The sequence below is a fragment of the Miscanthus floridulus genome, chromosome 12 (assembly GCF_019320115.1).
Source record: "Miscanthus floridulus cultivar M001 chromosome 12, ASM1932011v1, whole genome shotgun sequence".
NCBI lineage: Eukaryota > Viridiplantae > Streptophyta > Magnoliopsida > Poales > Poaceae > Miscanthus > Miscanthus floridulus.
In genome coordinates, this window is record NC_089591.1 from 33,417,250 (window position 1) to 33,435,479 (window position 18,230).

At 49.2% G+C, this 18,230-nt stretch overlaps 1 protein-coding gene across 2 annotated transcripts in view; it reads left to right on the plus strand.

The window, feature by feature from the left end:
- Positions 1–7,419: 7,419 nt before the first annotated feature.
- The window catches only part of LOC136497684 (calmodulin-binding transcription activator 4), a 40,765-nt gene continuing 29,954 nt past the window's right edge, over positions 7,420–18,230 (plus strand). For both annotated transcript variants that reach the window (XM_066493535.1, XM_066493534.1), the window contains exons 1-3: positions 7,420–7,588; positions 8,171–8,296; positions 8,388–8,503. In XM_066493535.1, the coding sequence (XP_066349632.1) occupies positions 7,579–7,588; positions 8,171–8,296; positions 8,388–8,503 (252 nt within the window). In that variant the 5' untranslated portion in view covers positions 7,420–7,578. The remainder of the gene's footprint in view (positions 7,589–8,170; positions 8,297–8,387; positions 8,504–18,230) is intronic.

Here is an 18,230-nt window from a genome sequence, read left to right on the forward strand (position 1 = left end):
CTGGTGTTACGAGCTCGCTAAGCACTGAGATTATGGCATGAGAGATAGTTCTAATAATATAGTGAGTTCGTTTACTTAGCGTAAAGAGGTGGTGATGAAAACTCCTAATAAAAAGAATAAATGAGTTTTGTTAATTGTTGGTATGAAAACAATTTCTATGAACAACGACCAATTATAACTGGAGTATAGTGTGGAAATAAAGATTTGAGGGCAAGTTATGTAGCTAGGCATGCAATTTTAAATCTTGGAGAATAATAATGTTAGCTAGTATTTTTGGGAAGCTCGAAAATCGAATTGAAATTAAATCCACTCTTCACGGTTAAGTCGGCAAACAAATGATTATGTTTAAAGTGCTATCTTTGGTGAATTATATAGTGGAACATACTTAAATAGTGCTTTAATATTTTGTTCCTAGGAGTTACTATGAAATATGGACTAGGTCATGGTATGTTAGTTAGTTGAAATTAACAAGGTTTAGATCCTTTGAAAATTACGGCTAAAGTGTTAAAAGTTGTAGATCAAACTGAACCCTTAACTTTTCTAAATCGGAAATGATAGACACCTGTTGTTTTTGGCATTTAAATTCCAACAAAATTGGTTAAGTGACACACCTATGTTTTTGCATGATTGGGTGCATCGAGGTGTGAACTTGAATATGGTGAAGGTTGTGGTTGCGTTTGAGTTACGATGTTCACGCAAGTAGTGTCCGAACTACGTCAGAACCGTTTTAGCTATGTCGTTGCCGCTCTGTTCGTGAACTGCCGTTCGGCGTGACAAACCTACCTTGGCGCCTCTCCAACTTCCTCTCGGGGCATCCAGTGGCGACAACAATTGCTTCGTTAGCAAGTCGATAGTGCCAATTTGGGGTTCGTGAACTTGGAGTTTTTGTCGAGCTAGTAAGTGAACTTTGGGCTACTTTAAGAAGCGTGCAACACGTCGTTCCAAGCTCTCGGCCTGAGTACCCCGGTCACCATGCTGAGCACGCCATCGTGGGTTGGTCGCTCCTGGCCGTGGTTGCTTCTCCACTAGCCTCCCTCGCTGGCTCTGGCTGCACGCCACGTCGTGGGCTATTGCTGTTGCTGCCGCTCTCGGTACTATGCCATGTCCATGCCTAAGCCATGCACACCAGGTCATGCTGCTGCGCTGTGGTGCCACTGCACGTGCACTGCCATGCACGAGGCCGATGGCTACTACCAGCCAAGGGCCACAGCTTTAGTCGATGTGGCACCCGTCTTGACCACTCGATCCACCTACTGCCGAGCCACTGCCTATCTCCGCTGTCCCATTGCGTTGCTGCCTTTGTCATGGAGCCGCTGCCCGCCTGCCATCGCTGCCGTCGGAACCGCACCGCTCCGCGAGTTAAATTCATGCTCCATGGGGCACCACAACTCGATTCAATGCCCCAATAGCTAGGTGTGGAAAGCTAGCTAATAGCCCGTCCCGCACCAAGCCACAACCAAGCTTTATTGCTAGCCAATTTTCAGTTTTGCTCGCCGCCGGTCCATTTCACCGTCGTGTCTTGGTTTGGTTTACGATGACTATCTTGTCACCGTTATAGTTCATTTGATGGCCATACAAACTCACCATTGACCCCTCTATCTGGTGCTCGCCTCGGCTTGGCCAAAACCTTCACCAGTGATGGGCTGACGCTTTGATGTCATGCTCGGTGCGCCGTTGTGTGGTGCGGGCGTAAATGGCCCGGTCACTTCATCGCTTCCCTGTCTTATCCATTACCGCAACTAGCCTCAGGGTAAGCTCCTATTTCTCTCGCTCGATCCATTATACTCATCGTAGCCCTAGTTCATTAGAGAAGGTGTGCCGCCGTGGAGGTTTGCCTAGCTATGTGGGCAGCACACTGGGGGTCATCGTTTAGCTTCAAATCACCGCTCTAGGTTTTGTCTTGGCTCCGCGGTCCTCGTAGGCTTGCTTGTAGGGTGGGTGCTTCGCTTTAATGGCCAGCGAGGGTGCGCTGCGACGACTGGAGTCGCTCCGCCATGCGCGCGAGGGGGGGGGGGAGGGTGTCGAGGACCGGCTTGTTGCGAAGATAGGTTTGTTGGGGGTGTTCTCTGCAAAGGATTTCTCTGGTGCAATAGTACTAGGAGGCGCCGCATAATATTCAGGTAGGCTAGGGGCTATTTTACAAAAAGTGTGGCGCGGGCGTGGGCTCCCCAGCCTTGGGCCGCTGCTGGGCCAACTGCCACGTGCGCCGTGTCCGCGTGGGCCGCTGGGGCCAATATGGTTGCTACCGACCTCTTTTTCTTTTCTAAGCATTTTCTAATTTAGTTTCTAAGGCAAAATATAAATTCAATATAAATTTGTGTAGTGGACCAAAAATTGTGAAACCAATTTTGTTAAGCTTCTAAAATCATGATCTACTTGCTAGTGTACTTGGTTCACGTGGTTCTAAAATATTTCACGGATGCTTTAAATATTTTAACATGCTCTAAAATTATTAAAGTATGAACTTGTAGGAATTTTTGTGGCAAAATAATGATAGTGTTAGCTTTAAAATTTTACATTAGCTTCACAATATTATTATGTGCTTTCTATAATTTTTGCAGCTCTAGAATAATTAGTTTGCTAGAATAGCTATTAAGCCCTGGTTTGAAAATATATTAAATCAATAAAATGAATTAAGGATATATCTGGGGATTTTATAGCTAAAATACTTATTAGGAAGTAATGCCTCGCCCGACAACATGGATACGTAGCCTTGTACATTATTCGCTAGAGCTAGCTCGTTAGTTTAGCAGCGTAATCGTATTTTAGAGTTGCGATTGCCATGATCATTTATGTTTCTACGTTGCATCCACGTATATCATAATAGGAACAACTGGATCATGAAGTCGACCGAAGTAGCAGAAGCAGATGGTGACTTGATGATCATGCCACCATGATAAAAAGCTAACTTAGTTATATTTTACTCAAGCAAGCCCCGGTGCATAATCCGTATTATTCTACACTTTATTTTAACCTTATGCATTAAGTTTAAGGAGTTGAATGAAACCCACTTTCATATATATATATATATATATATCCTTATCCTATGAGTTTTACTAGTATGATAGGATCATGTAGATTGCTATGCTATAGGACTCCGATAGAAGTCGAGTGATTGCCTATTACTCGCGAGAGATAGAAAAGATATTATTGTTGTTATTATATTACTATCACCTGGAATATATATATGAATGATAATTGGAGACCGAGTAGAATGGTACTTTGGATTTTGACTTGGTTTGGCATTCAAGCGAGGCTCTAATTGCACTTGTTCCGCCTATGTCGATTGAGGATTGTCCGTTGCATTGGATTCTAGTTAAGTCACAGACTTACTATCCTGAACACATACTTGCTTATGGGAGCGGAGTGGCTTATTGCTCTCTTGCCGTGGGTTCTGGCTCTTTCCGAACCGACTAATTGGAGGCGGGGATGGTAGAGGTCTAAGCACCACACTGAGTCCGAGACTCAGGTGTGGGGCCTTGGAGTCCAAGTTTGGACGGGGACCTAGACCCCTTGACAGGAGAGTGATGGATTGGTCCAGCTTGTGCCTAGGGTACAAGCGAGGCGTGTGTTTTGGGGTACCCTAGCTGTGATACATTTGTTCACGAATCGCCGTGTGATACGGTATGGCTTGGCTACGATCTAACACCGTAGTAAGAACTGTAATATGAAAGATGGTAAAATAGTTCTGATTGCTTATCACCTGCTTAAAAGTAGCACTGGTGCTTACATAGAATAGGTTAGTTAATGAACTAATGATGACTGCTAATGAAATTGAATATAAGGATGCATGTTTATTAATGCTTCCTGCATATGCAATAAAACCATAAGCCAGATATCCTTGCATATCCTTGGAATCTTTTCTTTCCTCCTGACGGGTAAGTCTTACGGAGTACAATTGAGTACTCAGATTTTATTCTACCCTGTTGCAGATGACAGGAACATGTGGAGCTGACACTTGTATATGAAAACCTCCTGATAGGCTCAGCGAGGATTTCCTTAACGTTGCGGGCATAGAGTTTATTTGAAACTTTCACCCAAAATGTTTTACAATGGAAAAACTTATAACCTGTTATGATGTATATAACGGATCATCACGTTAATGTTTAACTTGTCATTAAATGATTTTATTTTCGCTAAAACTCTGATAACATGGTTATATTCCGTTGTTATAAGCAATAAATATTATACTCTAATGTTGCATGGAAAGTGATGTAAGAAATGACTAAAATGTTGTAAGCTTTATTCTCCCATTTATGATCCTATTGAAAAATGTGGATTTTTGGGTTCTCCCATGGGTTGTGCTCGATATAACTATTTAAATTAACTCACTCTTAGGATGTTTAACGTCTAATAGAAGACAAGCACCTACAGAAATGAATTGTTTTAGGCGGTTGTCACCGTGTACCACTGCAAGAGACTTACATAAGAGTCTTCACATTAATCTTATCTCTACCTAATACTAAAAAGAGAAATATTTCTTGACCCGTCATCACTCACAAGTCAGACTTGTTTTAAAGCCTCCACATTAATCTCTATCTCCACCTAATATTAAAAAGAGAAAGAACTCGCAGGTTAGAACTGTCTGATGGAGATCCGGCAGACCCAACGGAGCACTCCATTTTCTAAATGATTTGGAATAATGATTACTGTATTAAGTGTTTGCATAGTTTAACTCTCTCTCTCTCATGCCCATATAATAAAGCACATAGAACATATAAACACATAAATATCCAATTCTTTACTTATCATAATTTCAATAGAATATTTTACCATTGTTTTTCTAAAATAATAACGTCTCAACGCACCACGTTATTGTATATTGATAGTTTGAAAAAAAAAAAGAAAACTCCATTCTACCATGCCCATTAAAACCAACGGTATGCACTGGGGTGCACTGTACTGTACACATCACCAGGTTCATTTCATTCCTTACGCCTTGTTTAGATGCCACCAAAATTCCAAGTTTTTTACTCTCTCCATCACATCAATTTTTAGCCGCTTGCATGGAGTATTAAATGTAGGTAAAAAAAATAACTAATTACACAGTTTAGTTGGAAATCACGAGATGAATCTTTTGAGCCTAGTTGATCCATGATTAGACAATATTTATCAAATAAAACGAAAGTGGTACTATTTATCGAGTTGAAATTTTTCCAGCGTCTAAACGAGGCCTTAATCATTCCGGACACCTTGTACCGTGTCCCATCAATTTGGTGGTACCACTTGCTGCCCCATGTCATGCTCGCGCTCACGCAGACGACTTTGAGAGCGAAGCGGTAAAGCCATATTCTCTTCAGCTGTCCCATCCTAAAAGCAAGTTTAGGGCGCGTTTAGTTCCCAATTTTGTTTTTGGGTTTGGTACCGTTTGGTTACTGTAGCACTTTCATTTGTATTTGGTAATTAGTATCTAATTATGGACTAATTAGGTTCGAAAGTTTCGTCTCGTGATTTCTCACCTAACTGTGCAATTAGTTTTGTTTTTCGTCTATATTTAGTACTCCATGCATATGTCGCAAGATTTGATGTAACACTTTAAGTTGAAAATTTTTAGAATCTAAACGGGGCCTTAGTTGGGCAAAACAATTTGTTAGCCTATGTATGGTACCCAGAAATTTACTCGTGCTCATTTGTCAGGTTTGAACAGTAAGTGTATGCCCTTTTCGCTTGCCTAATAAGCCACGGCTAAAAGTACTGTTGACTAATTTGTTGTGAGAGAAAAATATTGTTCGTTGACTGAAAAAGTACGACTTATAAGCTAAGCAAACAGGACGATAGTTAACTTTTGCAGTATTTCTGTCAAGTAGAGTTTGAGGGCCTTCTTACCCATAAATAAATAAACGAATGCCTCTAGGGTGATGACGATAAGTTTTGCTTACACGGTGTTTGGTTGCCCCTCTTAAATTTTAGCTGTTGTCCCATCGAATATTTAGACACATGTATGGAGTATTAAATATAGGCTAATTACAAAACTAATTGCATAGTTTGCGACTAATTTGCGAGACGAATCTTTTAAGCCTAATTAGTCCATGATTTGACAATGTGGTGCTACAGTAAATATATACTAATTATGAATTAATTAGGTTTAAAAAACCGTCTCATGGAGTACTGATGGATTATGTAATTTATTTTTTTATTAGTATCTAAATACCTCATGCAACATCCTTCCAACACACTTTCTAAATTTTAAGTCACTATGTCCGAACACCACCTTAGAATACAGTAATAACCGGTGTAGACACTCGATCTCAGCAAGACGCTGAAGCATTCATTTACAGCTACACTCAGCGTGCGTCACTGACTTCTAGATGGCATGCAATTTACCTAACCCCCTTTCTTTGCGAAAAGAACAAACAATTGCTTTCGCATTCAGACGTGAAGGAGTGACCAATGGTTCCACTCTCATCATCTCAACTCCCAGGTCAAGTCGAAGCTATAAATAAATAGGCTATTTGTTGGTTGGTTTCTAAATTGATAAGTTTGGGTGATACTGGTTTATTGTGACAGAAAAACACAGTTGACTAGCTGTTAAGCTCTGACTGAAATCAACAAACGAATAGGCTGAAAACCTAAAAGAACAAAAAATGAGAAGAGCAGTTTAATAAGTCAGGATTGCACAAGCTGCTCATGGTAATATAAAAAATTCCATGTGCACCTACACACTAAATATCTTATTAGAGTTGTTTATCCGCGTCAGTCGGCACGCTGCGCAGCTGTGCTTTTCGCAAAACAAAACAAAAACTGTGGATGGACATGGACTAAACTCTAAATCTGGGGACAAAGGGCCGGTCACTGTCTTGAATTGCAGAAGCAACAGACTGAGGCCCGGTTCACTTAGAAGGGGATGGCTCCCTCCAACAAGCGACGGATTGAAGGAGGCCAAAGTTCCTTAAGATCGATATCAACACCTCACAATCGTAGAACCATTAAGTTTTGATCGTAAGTACACGCTTGAACACCTAGCTGGTAGCGAAGTTCCTGTCACTCTCGGCCCTTCGGTTAGAGCCGACCTGGACCTCTTGTACACTCCATCTTTCTTCCTCTCTGTTTGTAACCCCACTGCAAATTTCGAGCGTCGGGGCTCAGGAATAAAGTCACCGACCGACCCCGACTGGACGTAGGGCACGTTGCCCAAACCTGTATAAATCATGTATAACTGAGTGCTAGACCACCTCCGATCACAACGTACAACAAAACTATAAATATTTACTAGTTGATCACTTTCTAAACCGATCGTTAAGCACCGTTTTATTATAAAAAAATATTTATTTTTCATACATCTCAGTAAAATAAGCGAACAGAACTGAACTGATCGATTTTCCTGCCCATCAATATCTCCTCTCCCTCTCACCCTGCGGCCCGTGTCCGTATCATCTGTGGAGCGAATAAAGGGCACGGGGGAGTTCTTCTGGCATAGTACAGCTTCTCCTCCTCCCACACTACCAACTCTTGTTTGTTAGCGTCTAATCTCAGGGCTTCTGTTGGGAACTTGGGGGGACCATTTAGATTTGGTGCGGGGGTTCCTCGGCCCTCTCTTTCCATGGGAGCTTGGAAGCTGCTGGATCTCTGCAAGTGACCATGAGCCAGAGTGAGCCCCTTGCGATTTCTCATCGTTTATTTGGTGATTCTTGATTGCCGCGGCCAAGGCGTCATCTTTATTACTTCCTGGGAGTTGACCGAGTGGGTAGGGCGATCAGAGCAGCGGTTCTTGTTTCTTGGCCGTGGCTCTTAATTGCTTCTGATGCTGTTAAGTGGATGCCTTTTTTTTCACCCGATTAAGAGAAAAGAAACATCGGATTCTTTTGAGCCCTTCTGTTTCAGCAGTGAATGATGGAATAGGGTGTTTGTTAGATTCTTTTTTTAGCTCATGTTTCCAGTCCGTCGACTCTAGCTCGAATGTATCGTTGAGCTTTTGGTACAACTGCAACTGCCTGGGATGTTCGTACAAGCTTTTGGAAGAGCTTGAAAAGATTGGGATTTTTTTTTTCTTTTCAATAGCTTTATACGATATCTTTCATATTGAGGAGAGAATGATTTCTTCAACTAATCATATCCCATGATGAGATTCATGTTAGTGTTACGACTTTATTGTGGTCCTATGGGGTTTGATAGAAAATTAACTAATGCCACACCTTATCCGCCTATCCTTCGGTACTCTCTTTGGCTGTAGATTTCGACATCAACGTACTTTGTGAAGAAGCAAGGACGAGGTGGTTAAAGCCTTCTGAAGTGTACTATATATTGCAGAATCACGAGAGGTTCCCGATAACCCATGAGGCACCAAAGAAGCCACCCAGTAAAGCACATGTATCCCTTAAGTAGAGGAAATTATATTGCTTGTATAATAATTGTGCTTTTCTTTAACAACACATTTGATTGTTCTACAGGTGGTTCCCTATTCCTTTACAATCGTCGTGTCAATCGGTATTTCCGGAGAGATGGTCACACATGGCGGAGGAAGAAGGATGGAAGAACTGTTGGGGAGGCTCATGAACGACTGAAGGTTTATTTCAGTAGGCTCAGTATAGCACCAAATCATTCCAGTTGTTTCCATATTTTTATCTGCATATTCTAGTTCAATGGTGGTTTTTAAACTTTTGTTTCAATATTACAAAACTCACTTTTGGGGCAAATCATCTTGTTGTCTACCAAGACTTTTTGGCGGTGCAACGTGTAAACTATTGAATATGGCAAATTAATTAGCATGCCAATCTCATCAATTACATACATTTACTTGACACCTATCATGAATCTTTTAACATCCATATTGGAGAAAATGGATATCAGTCACACATGTTCGTTTACTGTATATCGGTCGGTATTGGATCCCTAGCATTAATCAATTATGGACCCGTGAATTGCAATAAGTATTTGAGGTTGATCTAGCTTTATCCGGCTTCCTCTTTGAATTTCAGGAGAGACATCACGCCTATTTAACTAATGTGGTTTGAATATACTCCCTAGGTTTCAAATTGTAAGTTGTTTAGTTTTGTCTTAATTCAAACTTATTTAACTTTGACCAAGTTTATAGAAAAATATATTAACATATATAACATCAAATAAATGGACTATCAAAATATATTTCATGGTGTATCTAATGAATCTTATTTGATGTTGTAGATGTGTCGGTGCAGAAAGTGACCAATACGTAAATATTTATAGTTTTACCGTACGTTGTGATCGGATGTGGCCTTGCACTCAATGACATAGGGTTTATACTGGTTCAAGCAACGTGCCCTACGTCCAGTTTGAGTCGATCGACGATTTTTTTTCCTGAGCCCAGGTGCTCGAAGTTTGCAGTGGGGTTACAAACGAGAAGGAGAAAGATGAAGGGTACAAGAGGTCCGGTCGGATCCGGGTCTGAAGGGCCGAGAGTGACGGAAACTCCGCTATGTGCTAAGTGTTCGAACGTATGCTCGGGGTCTAAACCTGGTGGTTCTGTTGTTATGTATGAGTAAACTGAGGGATCTATCTATTGGGAGAAAGCATATCCTCTTTTATAGTTGAAGGGGACGACCTTTACAGGCGAAAGAGAGAAGTACGTTTGCTACAAAGTCTTGTTACTTACGCCGTCGGGTACAAGATGATGGTAGGCGCCCATAACACCGTTGTTGTCAGACGCATATGGGAGGTTTCGTCAGTCTTCCTCTGGATACGACAGATGTCGGTGTCTGCCATACTGTTGATGCCTAGAGGCATGTAGGGGGTTTTACCATATTCGTCCTGGTATGGTAAATACCGGCACCCGCAACACTGTTGATGCCTAGAGGCATGTGGTGGGAGTCTTACCGTGTTTATTGGTATGGGAGTTGATGGCGCTCACAACACTGTAGAGAAAATATCGGTGCCCACAACACTGCTTGGGTTCTAACATGCCAGAAAGGTTGCAGGTTACTGTCCTGCAGGTGTACAGGGTATGGTCCTTGGTATTGCGGTTGACTTGAAGTGCCCTGCCTTACTTGCTCTGTCCGTTTCCTGGTCCTCACCGAGCGGGCGTCCCTGGTCGGTTGGTCCCAGTCGGTTTCGACTGCGCCAGTCGGAGAAGAGCTATAAGTAGGGGTTCGGTGCGTCCCCGGTCGGTGACGCAGGTCGAAGTTCGGAAGCGGCGTTTGGCCCGGACTTTCGGTCGGAAGAGGCGGGCCGGAGTCAGAAGCGAGCGCTGTTTCTCCTTAGCGAGGCCTTCCGGTCGGATATTTGGATCACCCTTCTGGCCTGTATTTTAGGTATCTGGGCTGACCCAGGAGTTGTGCGTCGATCGCAGCGTCGTTTGTTGGGCTGAGCCTTTGCTGGTAAAGCCGGTCCACGAGGGACCTCGGGTTTATGAACCTGACAGAAGCCCCGAGCGATTTGGGTAGAAATGTCTGGGGGATTTTTGTCTTGATGGTGGGTTCGCGCGAGCGCACCCGCGGGTGTAGCCTCCGAGCCCCCGGGCGATTCATGTAGAATCGTTTGGGGGTTTTTCGTGTCGCCAGCGGGGGAAGTTTTGTTTCGTCGGTGGGTGCGCGTGAGCGCACTCGTGGGTGTAGCCCCCGAGCCCCGGGCAATTCGGGCAGAATCACCTGGGGGGTTTTGTCAGTGAGGTAGTTTAGCAGTTTTAGGGAGCTCGCGGATCTTGGCGTCGGGCGCAGTCGAGGCAGTTTTAGGGAGCTCGCGAGACGGAGCTCACGGATCCTAGCACCGGGTGCGGCCGAGGTACTTTAGGCATCGGGCGAGACGGAGCTCACAGATCCTGGCGTCGGGCGCAGCCAAGGCAGTTTTAGGGATTGGGTGAGACGGATCTCGCAGATCCTGGCGTCGGGCGCAGCCGAGGCAGTTTAGGGATCGGGCGAGACAGAGCTCGCGGATCCTGGCGTCGGGCGCGGTCGAGGTAGTTTTAGGGATCGAGAGAGACGGAGCTCGCGGATCCTGGCGTCGGGCGCAGCCCAAGCAGTTTTAGTGATCCGGCAAGACGGAGCTCGCGGATCCTGACGTCGGGCGCGGCCGAGGCAGTTTAGGGATCGGGCGCGGCCGAGGCATTTTTAGGGATCGGGCGAGACGGAGCTCGCGGATCCTAGCGTCGGGCGCAGCCAAGGCAGTTTAGGGAGCGGACGAGACGGAGGTCGCAGATCCTGGCGTCGGGCGCAGCCGAGGCAGTTTTAGGGATTGGGCGAGACGGAGCTCGTGGATCCTGGCGTCGGGCACGACCAAGGCAGTTTTAGGGATCGGGCGAGACGGAGCTCGCCGATCCTGGCGTCAGGTGCAGCCGAGGCAGTTTTTAAAGATCGGGCAAGATGGAGCTCGCGGATCCTAGCGTCGGGCGCAGCCGAGGCAGTTTATGGATCGGGCGAGATGGAGCTCACGGATCCTGGCATCGGGCGCAGCCGATGCAGTTTTACGGATCGGGCGAGACGGAGCTCGCGGATCCTCGCGTCGGGTGCAGCCGAGGTAGTTTTGGGATCTTGAGCCTCTAAGCCTTGTTGGGCCTTGGTAGCGGTCGGTTGAGTTTTATGGGTTACCCGTCCGCTGTTTCTCGCAACCGGAGGGGCTAAGCTAACGTCGCTTGCCTCGATGGCTCGAGTGACGTGCTCGGTGAGCTCGCTAACGGGCACGTTCGAGTGAAATCCGGATCCGTCGTTCGTGATGGGGTCAGTGTAGTCCCTCATGTGACATTCCACTGCTCCTTAACCTTGCAACCCGGCAGATGCCTGGGTCGTTTCGGAAACTGACTCGGGTGGCCCGCTGGCCTCCCCTCGATGAAGATTCTGTCGGTTTGGCCGAGGTTAGGATCGAACGAGAAGGTTGAGATGACCCTGTCTGCTTCGGGGCAGATAGGCCGAGGACCGCTCGGGGCTCATCTGCGTTTTATCCCCTAGCTTTGTTTGATGCGAGGCGGCCTCAAGCCCTTCGTGGGCTGGACTTCGAACTCCGGTCGGTCAGTTGCTCATGTTGAATGAGGCAACTGCCGCTTCGTGACGCAACGCAGAGCGTTGTGATGCATTTAACTGCACATGCGATGCCTCGGATGTATGGAATGAATGAATGCATGTATAGATGAATGAATGATCATATAAAGACATAGTGGGGGTTGGTAATGTTATCTTGATGACTCGAGTGACGGGGTTTGAGGAGCTCCAATCGAAAATGTTCGACCGGGATCCGCACTCGTTGTTCAGTGATGGAGTCGGCATGACCCACATGGGGTGTCCCTCTGCTCCTTACCTGTCTCGGTGTTTGCCTGAGCCGTCCGTTTGACTCAGGAAGCCCGATGGTCTCTCCTGGACGGAGATCCCGTAGTTGGGCCTTTCCAAGTCCCGCCTGGGAAAGCGGAGGGCCTCCTGCGTGTGGTGGCGCTTTGGTTCTCGCGCCTGGCATGTGATAGTGGTGGGCCATACCCAGGCCATGTCCTGTCTGACCAGGCGCCGTTCCGTCGGGCAGGGTGCGTCCCATCGGTCAGGGCGCGTCCCGTCGTTTTTCATCCGCATTGAATGGGGGAAGGGGGAGGGTTTTTCACCCCAATCCCTCGCGTTTCCCCAACTGTTGCGCTTTCTCCTTAAATATGGGAAGGGAGAGGGCTTCTCGCCTGCAATCCTTTGCCTATTCTCCAACTATTGCCTTTCCTCCTTCCTTCTCACCAAGAGTGCCTATATGCCGCGGCGGTTCCTAAGTGAGAGAGGGTAAGCGAGGGGGAGAACTCATAGATCCCTTCGTGAATCCGGAGCGCAATGTCGAGCTAGAGGCCGTCCAAGGCGGTGTTGCCTTCGTCTGAGAAGGGGTGGCTTCCGCCGAAGGAGGTGGCATGCTGGATCCGTCTACGAGGTCTTCTTCGGGATGGAGTCGTACGCGGACTCTTTCCGGTGGATCTTCACCGGGCGAGCCTTCATGGAGGGGAAGTCGCCCAGGACCATGCTGGTGGAGGGTTTCGCGCCTACAGCTGCTTAGGTTGGCCAGTTCATAGAATTTGATGAGACATCCTCCAGCCACGGTGGCCATACCTCAGCGGGCAGTGTTCCTATCTAGGAGCTACCTCGGCTACATGAGAAGGTCCAAAGCTCCATGCTCTTTTGCTGAGTTTCTACGGGTGCGACGCCCTTGAGGTACACGTTGCGCTTGCCGAAGTCGAGGGAGCGGAACCGGGCGGGGCCCTTGCGGTTATGTTTATTTTTGGCGGCATGTGCCGTGGCCTTACCTTTGGCATCAACTGATGCTGTCGAGTGGCCACTGTAGCATTTGGAGTAGTAGTCAGCAAATGTAATCTTTAAGTTCGTTGTTTTGTATCAATGAATACATCAGTTCTGATTTGTGATAACATCACTATCCGTTCCTTGTTTTTTATCCTAGCATAGCTTTGTTTTTATCCTTTCTTTTTCGCACTTGCCCGTTCGTTCTGTAGGCTGTAACTTTAAGAACCCGGGTGTGGCCTACGAGGCTCGGCTGCTCGTAGCCGTAGGTCGTGGCGGGGTGCGCTCGGTCGGGAGTAAAAACAAAGTCACGTAGGGTAGTCAAAGGAATGGAATGTCCTTTTGTTTGGGCAAAAGGTTTTTACCATGTGATAGTAAAAAAGAGAGGTAGTATATAGTATTGTACCCTCATGGAGCCCCCGAGCGGCCCGGGCTAAAAGTGTTCAGGCTGGGGTGCTTTATAGGGGCAAGTGTTGAATAAAAGCGGTAAGACCGAATTTAGGGGAAAAACAACGTAGCTGTTCAATGTTTCAAGTGTTGGTGATAACGTCGCTGTTGTCGTCCTTCAGTCGGTAGGTGCCCGGTCGGATCACCTCGGTCACCGTATAGTGACCTTCCCATGGTGGGGAGAGTTTGTGTTTCTCCTTCGTTGACTGGGTCCTCTTGAGTATGAGATTGTCGACTTCGAGGATCCTTCCCCTGATCTTCCATTCGTGGTACCTGCGGAGAGTTTGTTGGTAGTGAGCGGAGTGAATGACGGTCGTCTCACGGGCCTTCTCGAGCAGGTCGACTGCGTCTTGCTGAGCCTTCGCGGCTTGTCGGGGACCGAATGCTAGGGTACCCAAAGAGGTGGAACTAATAAACCATCAAAGATTGATGCTTCCGAACAGACGAGAGCGTATCTACACTTCTCGCCCATTCGACCGAAGATTGGTTGCGCCTCGCTCGACCCCTAAGGGTTGGCTCCGCCTCGCCCGACCCCCGAGGGCTGGACTCCGCCTTGCCCGATGACCAAGGGTAGGCTCCTCGCCCGACATCCAAGGACTGGCTACGCCTCACCCGACGGCTGAGGGCTGGCTCCGCCTCGCCCGATGTCTAGGGGTTGGCTCCGTTTCGCCCGACATCCGAGGGCAGGCTCCGTCTCGCCTGACGTCCGAGGGTAGGCTCCGCCTCGCCTGACGTCCGAGGGCAGGCTCCGCCTCACCCGATGGCTGAGAGCCGGCTAAGCCTCGCCCGACGTCCGACGTCTCGGGGGTGGCTCCGCCTCGCCCAACGTCCGAGGGTAGGCTCTGTCTCGCCCGACGGTTGAGGGTCGGCTAAGCCTCGCCTGACGTCCGAGGGCAGGCTTCGCTTCGCCCAACGTCCCGGGGCTGGCTCCGCCTCGCCCGATGATCAAGGGCAGGCTCCGCTTCTCCCGACGCCCTGGGGCTGGTTCCGCCTCACCCGACGTCTGAGGGCAGACTCCGCCTCGCCCGACGTCCCGGGCGTCTACACCCTGCTCCTTCATAAATGACGAGCACAGTGTAAGACAAGACACTTAGGTCAACCACAGTACCGAAGACCATACTCTGCACGCCTACGGAAAAGTACCGTTAGGATATGACAGGACAGGCGCTTTAAGCCCTTCCAGGCATGACAGAGCCCAAACAGTGTTGTAGACGCCTGACTTTTGCCTTACAGTGTTGTGGGTGCCGCCATCAACCCTCGGACTGCGGACCCTGACATAAGCATACGATAACCACTACAATCCAGGAGGGAACTCACATCATCTACAATAAACGGATGTATGGTCACTTCCCCGTCTGCTCCCTGTCGGGTCATGGCTTCGGCACCCTGGCATGCCGCACCATCCGCTGGAGTAGATGGGACGCGACCACTTGCTAAATGAGGCTAGAGCACGGTCCTGATCGACGAACGTGCTATCCCTGGCACTGTCTGCCATGTCAGCAGGGTAGGCTCAAGGGCAAAGGAAGACCCTGGCACCTTCGAAAGACATTCTCTACTTTTGGTTTTTTCCTCTTTCTCCCATCTGTAACCCCTGCACCCCCTTGATCTATAAAAGGGAGGGTACGGACACCCCACTAAGGGGGGATCGATTTCTCACAGATCACACGACATCGCTGAGCAGCAACCGAGCTCTTGGCATCCTTTCGACTTTTCCATCAGAGACTTGGGACCTGTTCCTCTCTCGACCGTTTGTACCCCCTACTACGAACCTTTTTCAGTGCTAATAACACGAGCAGCAGCAAACTGGACGTAGGGACATTCTGTCCGAATCAGTATAACCCTTGTGTCCTTTAGTACACTATCCGGGCCTAACAAATATAAATTTACTAGTTGGTGTTTATTCGAGACACCGACAGTTGGCGCGTTAGGTAGGGGACCTTTGCGCGTTCCGACTATAAACATCAGGCCACGGATGGCTAGCCACGACATCAGCTGGGTCCCAGGCGCATCCGTGTGCTTCGAGAGCGTAGACTCCATCATCACGGTGGGAGGAGAGTTGGCATTGGCTCACGCCACCAGCCAATCTCTCCCCTCCAACAACCTCAACCACGAGAGGCTTGAGCGCCGGCTCGGTGTCTCCCTTGGACCCCAGTATTCTAGGGAGGACCAGCGCCGCCTCACCCTTTCCGACGCCAACGACACGGCGTGGTTTTCTGGAGGGGGGGGCACTCTCCAGAACACCGCATACAGGAGCGCCCCGACAGCGCTTCCGTTCGGTCTCTGCAACACTGCGGCGACCGTTGGCCACCTTGTGGCACGGTGCATGGTCCTACCACCCACGAACAACGAGTTCGTGGGGGTGATCGAACACATCACGGAATCACTCCACAACCTCCTCACAGAGGGGTCGGGGTCGTCCTCTGGCTTTGACTCCAGCAGCGGGAGTCATCATCCTTCTTAGGGAATGCTTCATGACGGGTACCCCCGAAGGACACGTCGAAAGCATCTCCGCGGAGGAGGCTACCTTGGCGGGCAACCTCGGCGACGAAATCGAAGGGGAGACAGTGGCCCCACCTCGCATGGGAGTAGAGCAGCTGAAAGCCCGAAAGCGAGAGATCGAGGAAGCTAGAATCCAACTTGTGCAGGAGTGCGTGGAGCTCGATCGAGAGATCGAACATCGTAGAGATGGTGGGCGCGCACGTGCCATGGCCCATGATGTAAACCAGAGGATCATCGCCGATGATGGAGCCCTTCCTCGCTTCGCTCGGGTGAGCCAGAACATCGTCGCCGCGACGGCCTTGCTCCATAGCCTTCCAGAGGCCGCGACGCTTGAGGATCGTCAGGCCCACTGCGAGATTCGCACGCTACTCGAGCGTGCGTCTGCGCAGCAGGCTAAGAGCTCGCTGTCTCGACGACACGAGCTCGACGCCAGTCAGCGCACAACCTCGGCGCTCCCCGCCAGGGACGCGTCAGTCCACCAGACACCACCAAGCGACAGGCAGCGCGCCACAGTCCCAGTGCATCAGCGTCTCGACCGCAACCGCGACGCACGCAGCACCCTCGACACCGGCAGACGCACGTACGGTGACCCTAGAGAAGGAGTCCGCCGCGGCTATCATCCTCGTCGTGACGGACGCTACGACAGCGGCGAGGACCGAAGACCGAGCCCTGGCCTACTGGGCCCTCAGGCCTTCGGCCAATACATTCTCAACGCTGTTTTCCCACCAAGGTACCGACCACCTACCAATATCCTGAAGTACTCTGGGGAGACAAACCTCGGACTTTAGCTCGAAGACTATCGGCTTGCCTGCCAAGCCGGTGGTGCGGATAATGACGACTTCATTATCCACAACCTTCCACTGTTCTTAGCTGATTCGGCACGAGCATGGTTGGAACACCTGTCGTCTAATGCGATCCAGAGTTGGGCGGATCTGAAGGAGATCTTTGTGGGGAATTTTCAGGGCACATATAAGCGCCCTGGGAACCCATGGTACCTCAAGAACTACCGTCAGAAGGCTGGTGAGACCCTCCGTGGGTACATCCGGCGATTCTCCCGGCAGTGCAACGAGCTCTCTAATGTCGCCGATGCCGATGTTATAGGAGCCTTCCTGTCCGGGACCACTTGCGAGTCTTTGGTTCATAAGCTAGGACGCAAGGGCCCGTGAACCACCAAGGAACTCCTAGACATCGCCACCAGCCACGCCTCATTAGAAGAGGCGGTCAGAGCAATCTTCGATCGTCTCGAAGGCAAGGCAAGGTGGGACGAGGGTGCCGACGAAGGCACCTCCAATCGCTCCGCTGAAAGGAAGAACAAGAAGCAACGACGCAAGGACTCGCTCGTGGCCGCTGCTGACCGCAAAGTTGGTCGGAAGCCCACGAAGGGCACTCCGAACCACTTCAAGAAACTACTCGAGCGGACATGCCCGAACCATGCCTCCCCGGTTAAGCATCTGCTCAAGGACTACAGCCTCATGCGGCGGTTCTTGTCCGGAGGCTCCAACAACGGGGAGCACGGAAAGGACCCTGCCCCCACTGCGGACAACGCCGAGGACAAGAACGATGGCTTTCCGACGTCGAATGGCTGTCTTATGATCTTCGGAGGATCAGCAGCCTACGACTCCAAACGTCGTCAGAAGGTCGCACGCCGCGAGGTCTACACGGCCGAACCGACGACACCTCCCTTTCTTCGGTGGTCAGAGTCCGCCATTATCCTTCGATCGGACCGATCATCCGGATAGTGTCCCGCACCCGGGGAGATATCTGCTTATGGTTGACCCAATCGTTGGCCCAAAGCGACTCACCAAAGTACTGATGGATGGAGGCAGCGGCCTCAACATCATGTACGCCAAGACGCTCGATGAGATGGGCGTCGATCGGACCCGCCTCCGCCCAACCCAAGCACCTTTCCACAGGCATCGTGTCCAGGAAGCAGGCCATGCCACTCGGGCAGATCGATCTGCCCGTTACCTTCGAGGATCAGTTCAAATACAGGCCATCCTGGGACGTCCATGCTTCGCAAAGTTCATGCCGTCTCCAACTATACATACCTCAAGCTGAAGATGCCGGGCCCCCACGGGGTCATCACCGTCGACACCTCCTTCCAACGCGCCTATGAGTGCGAGGTCG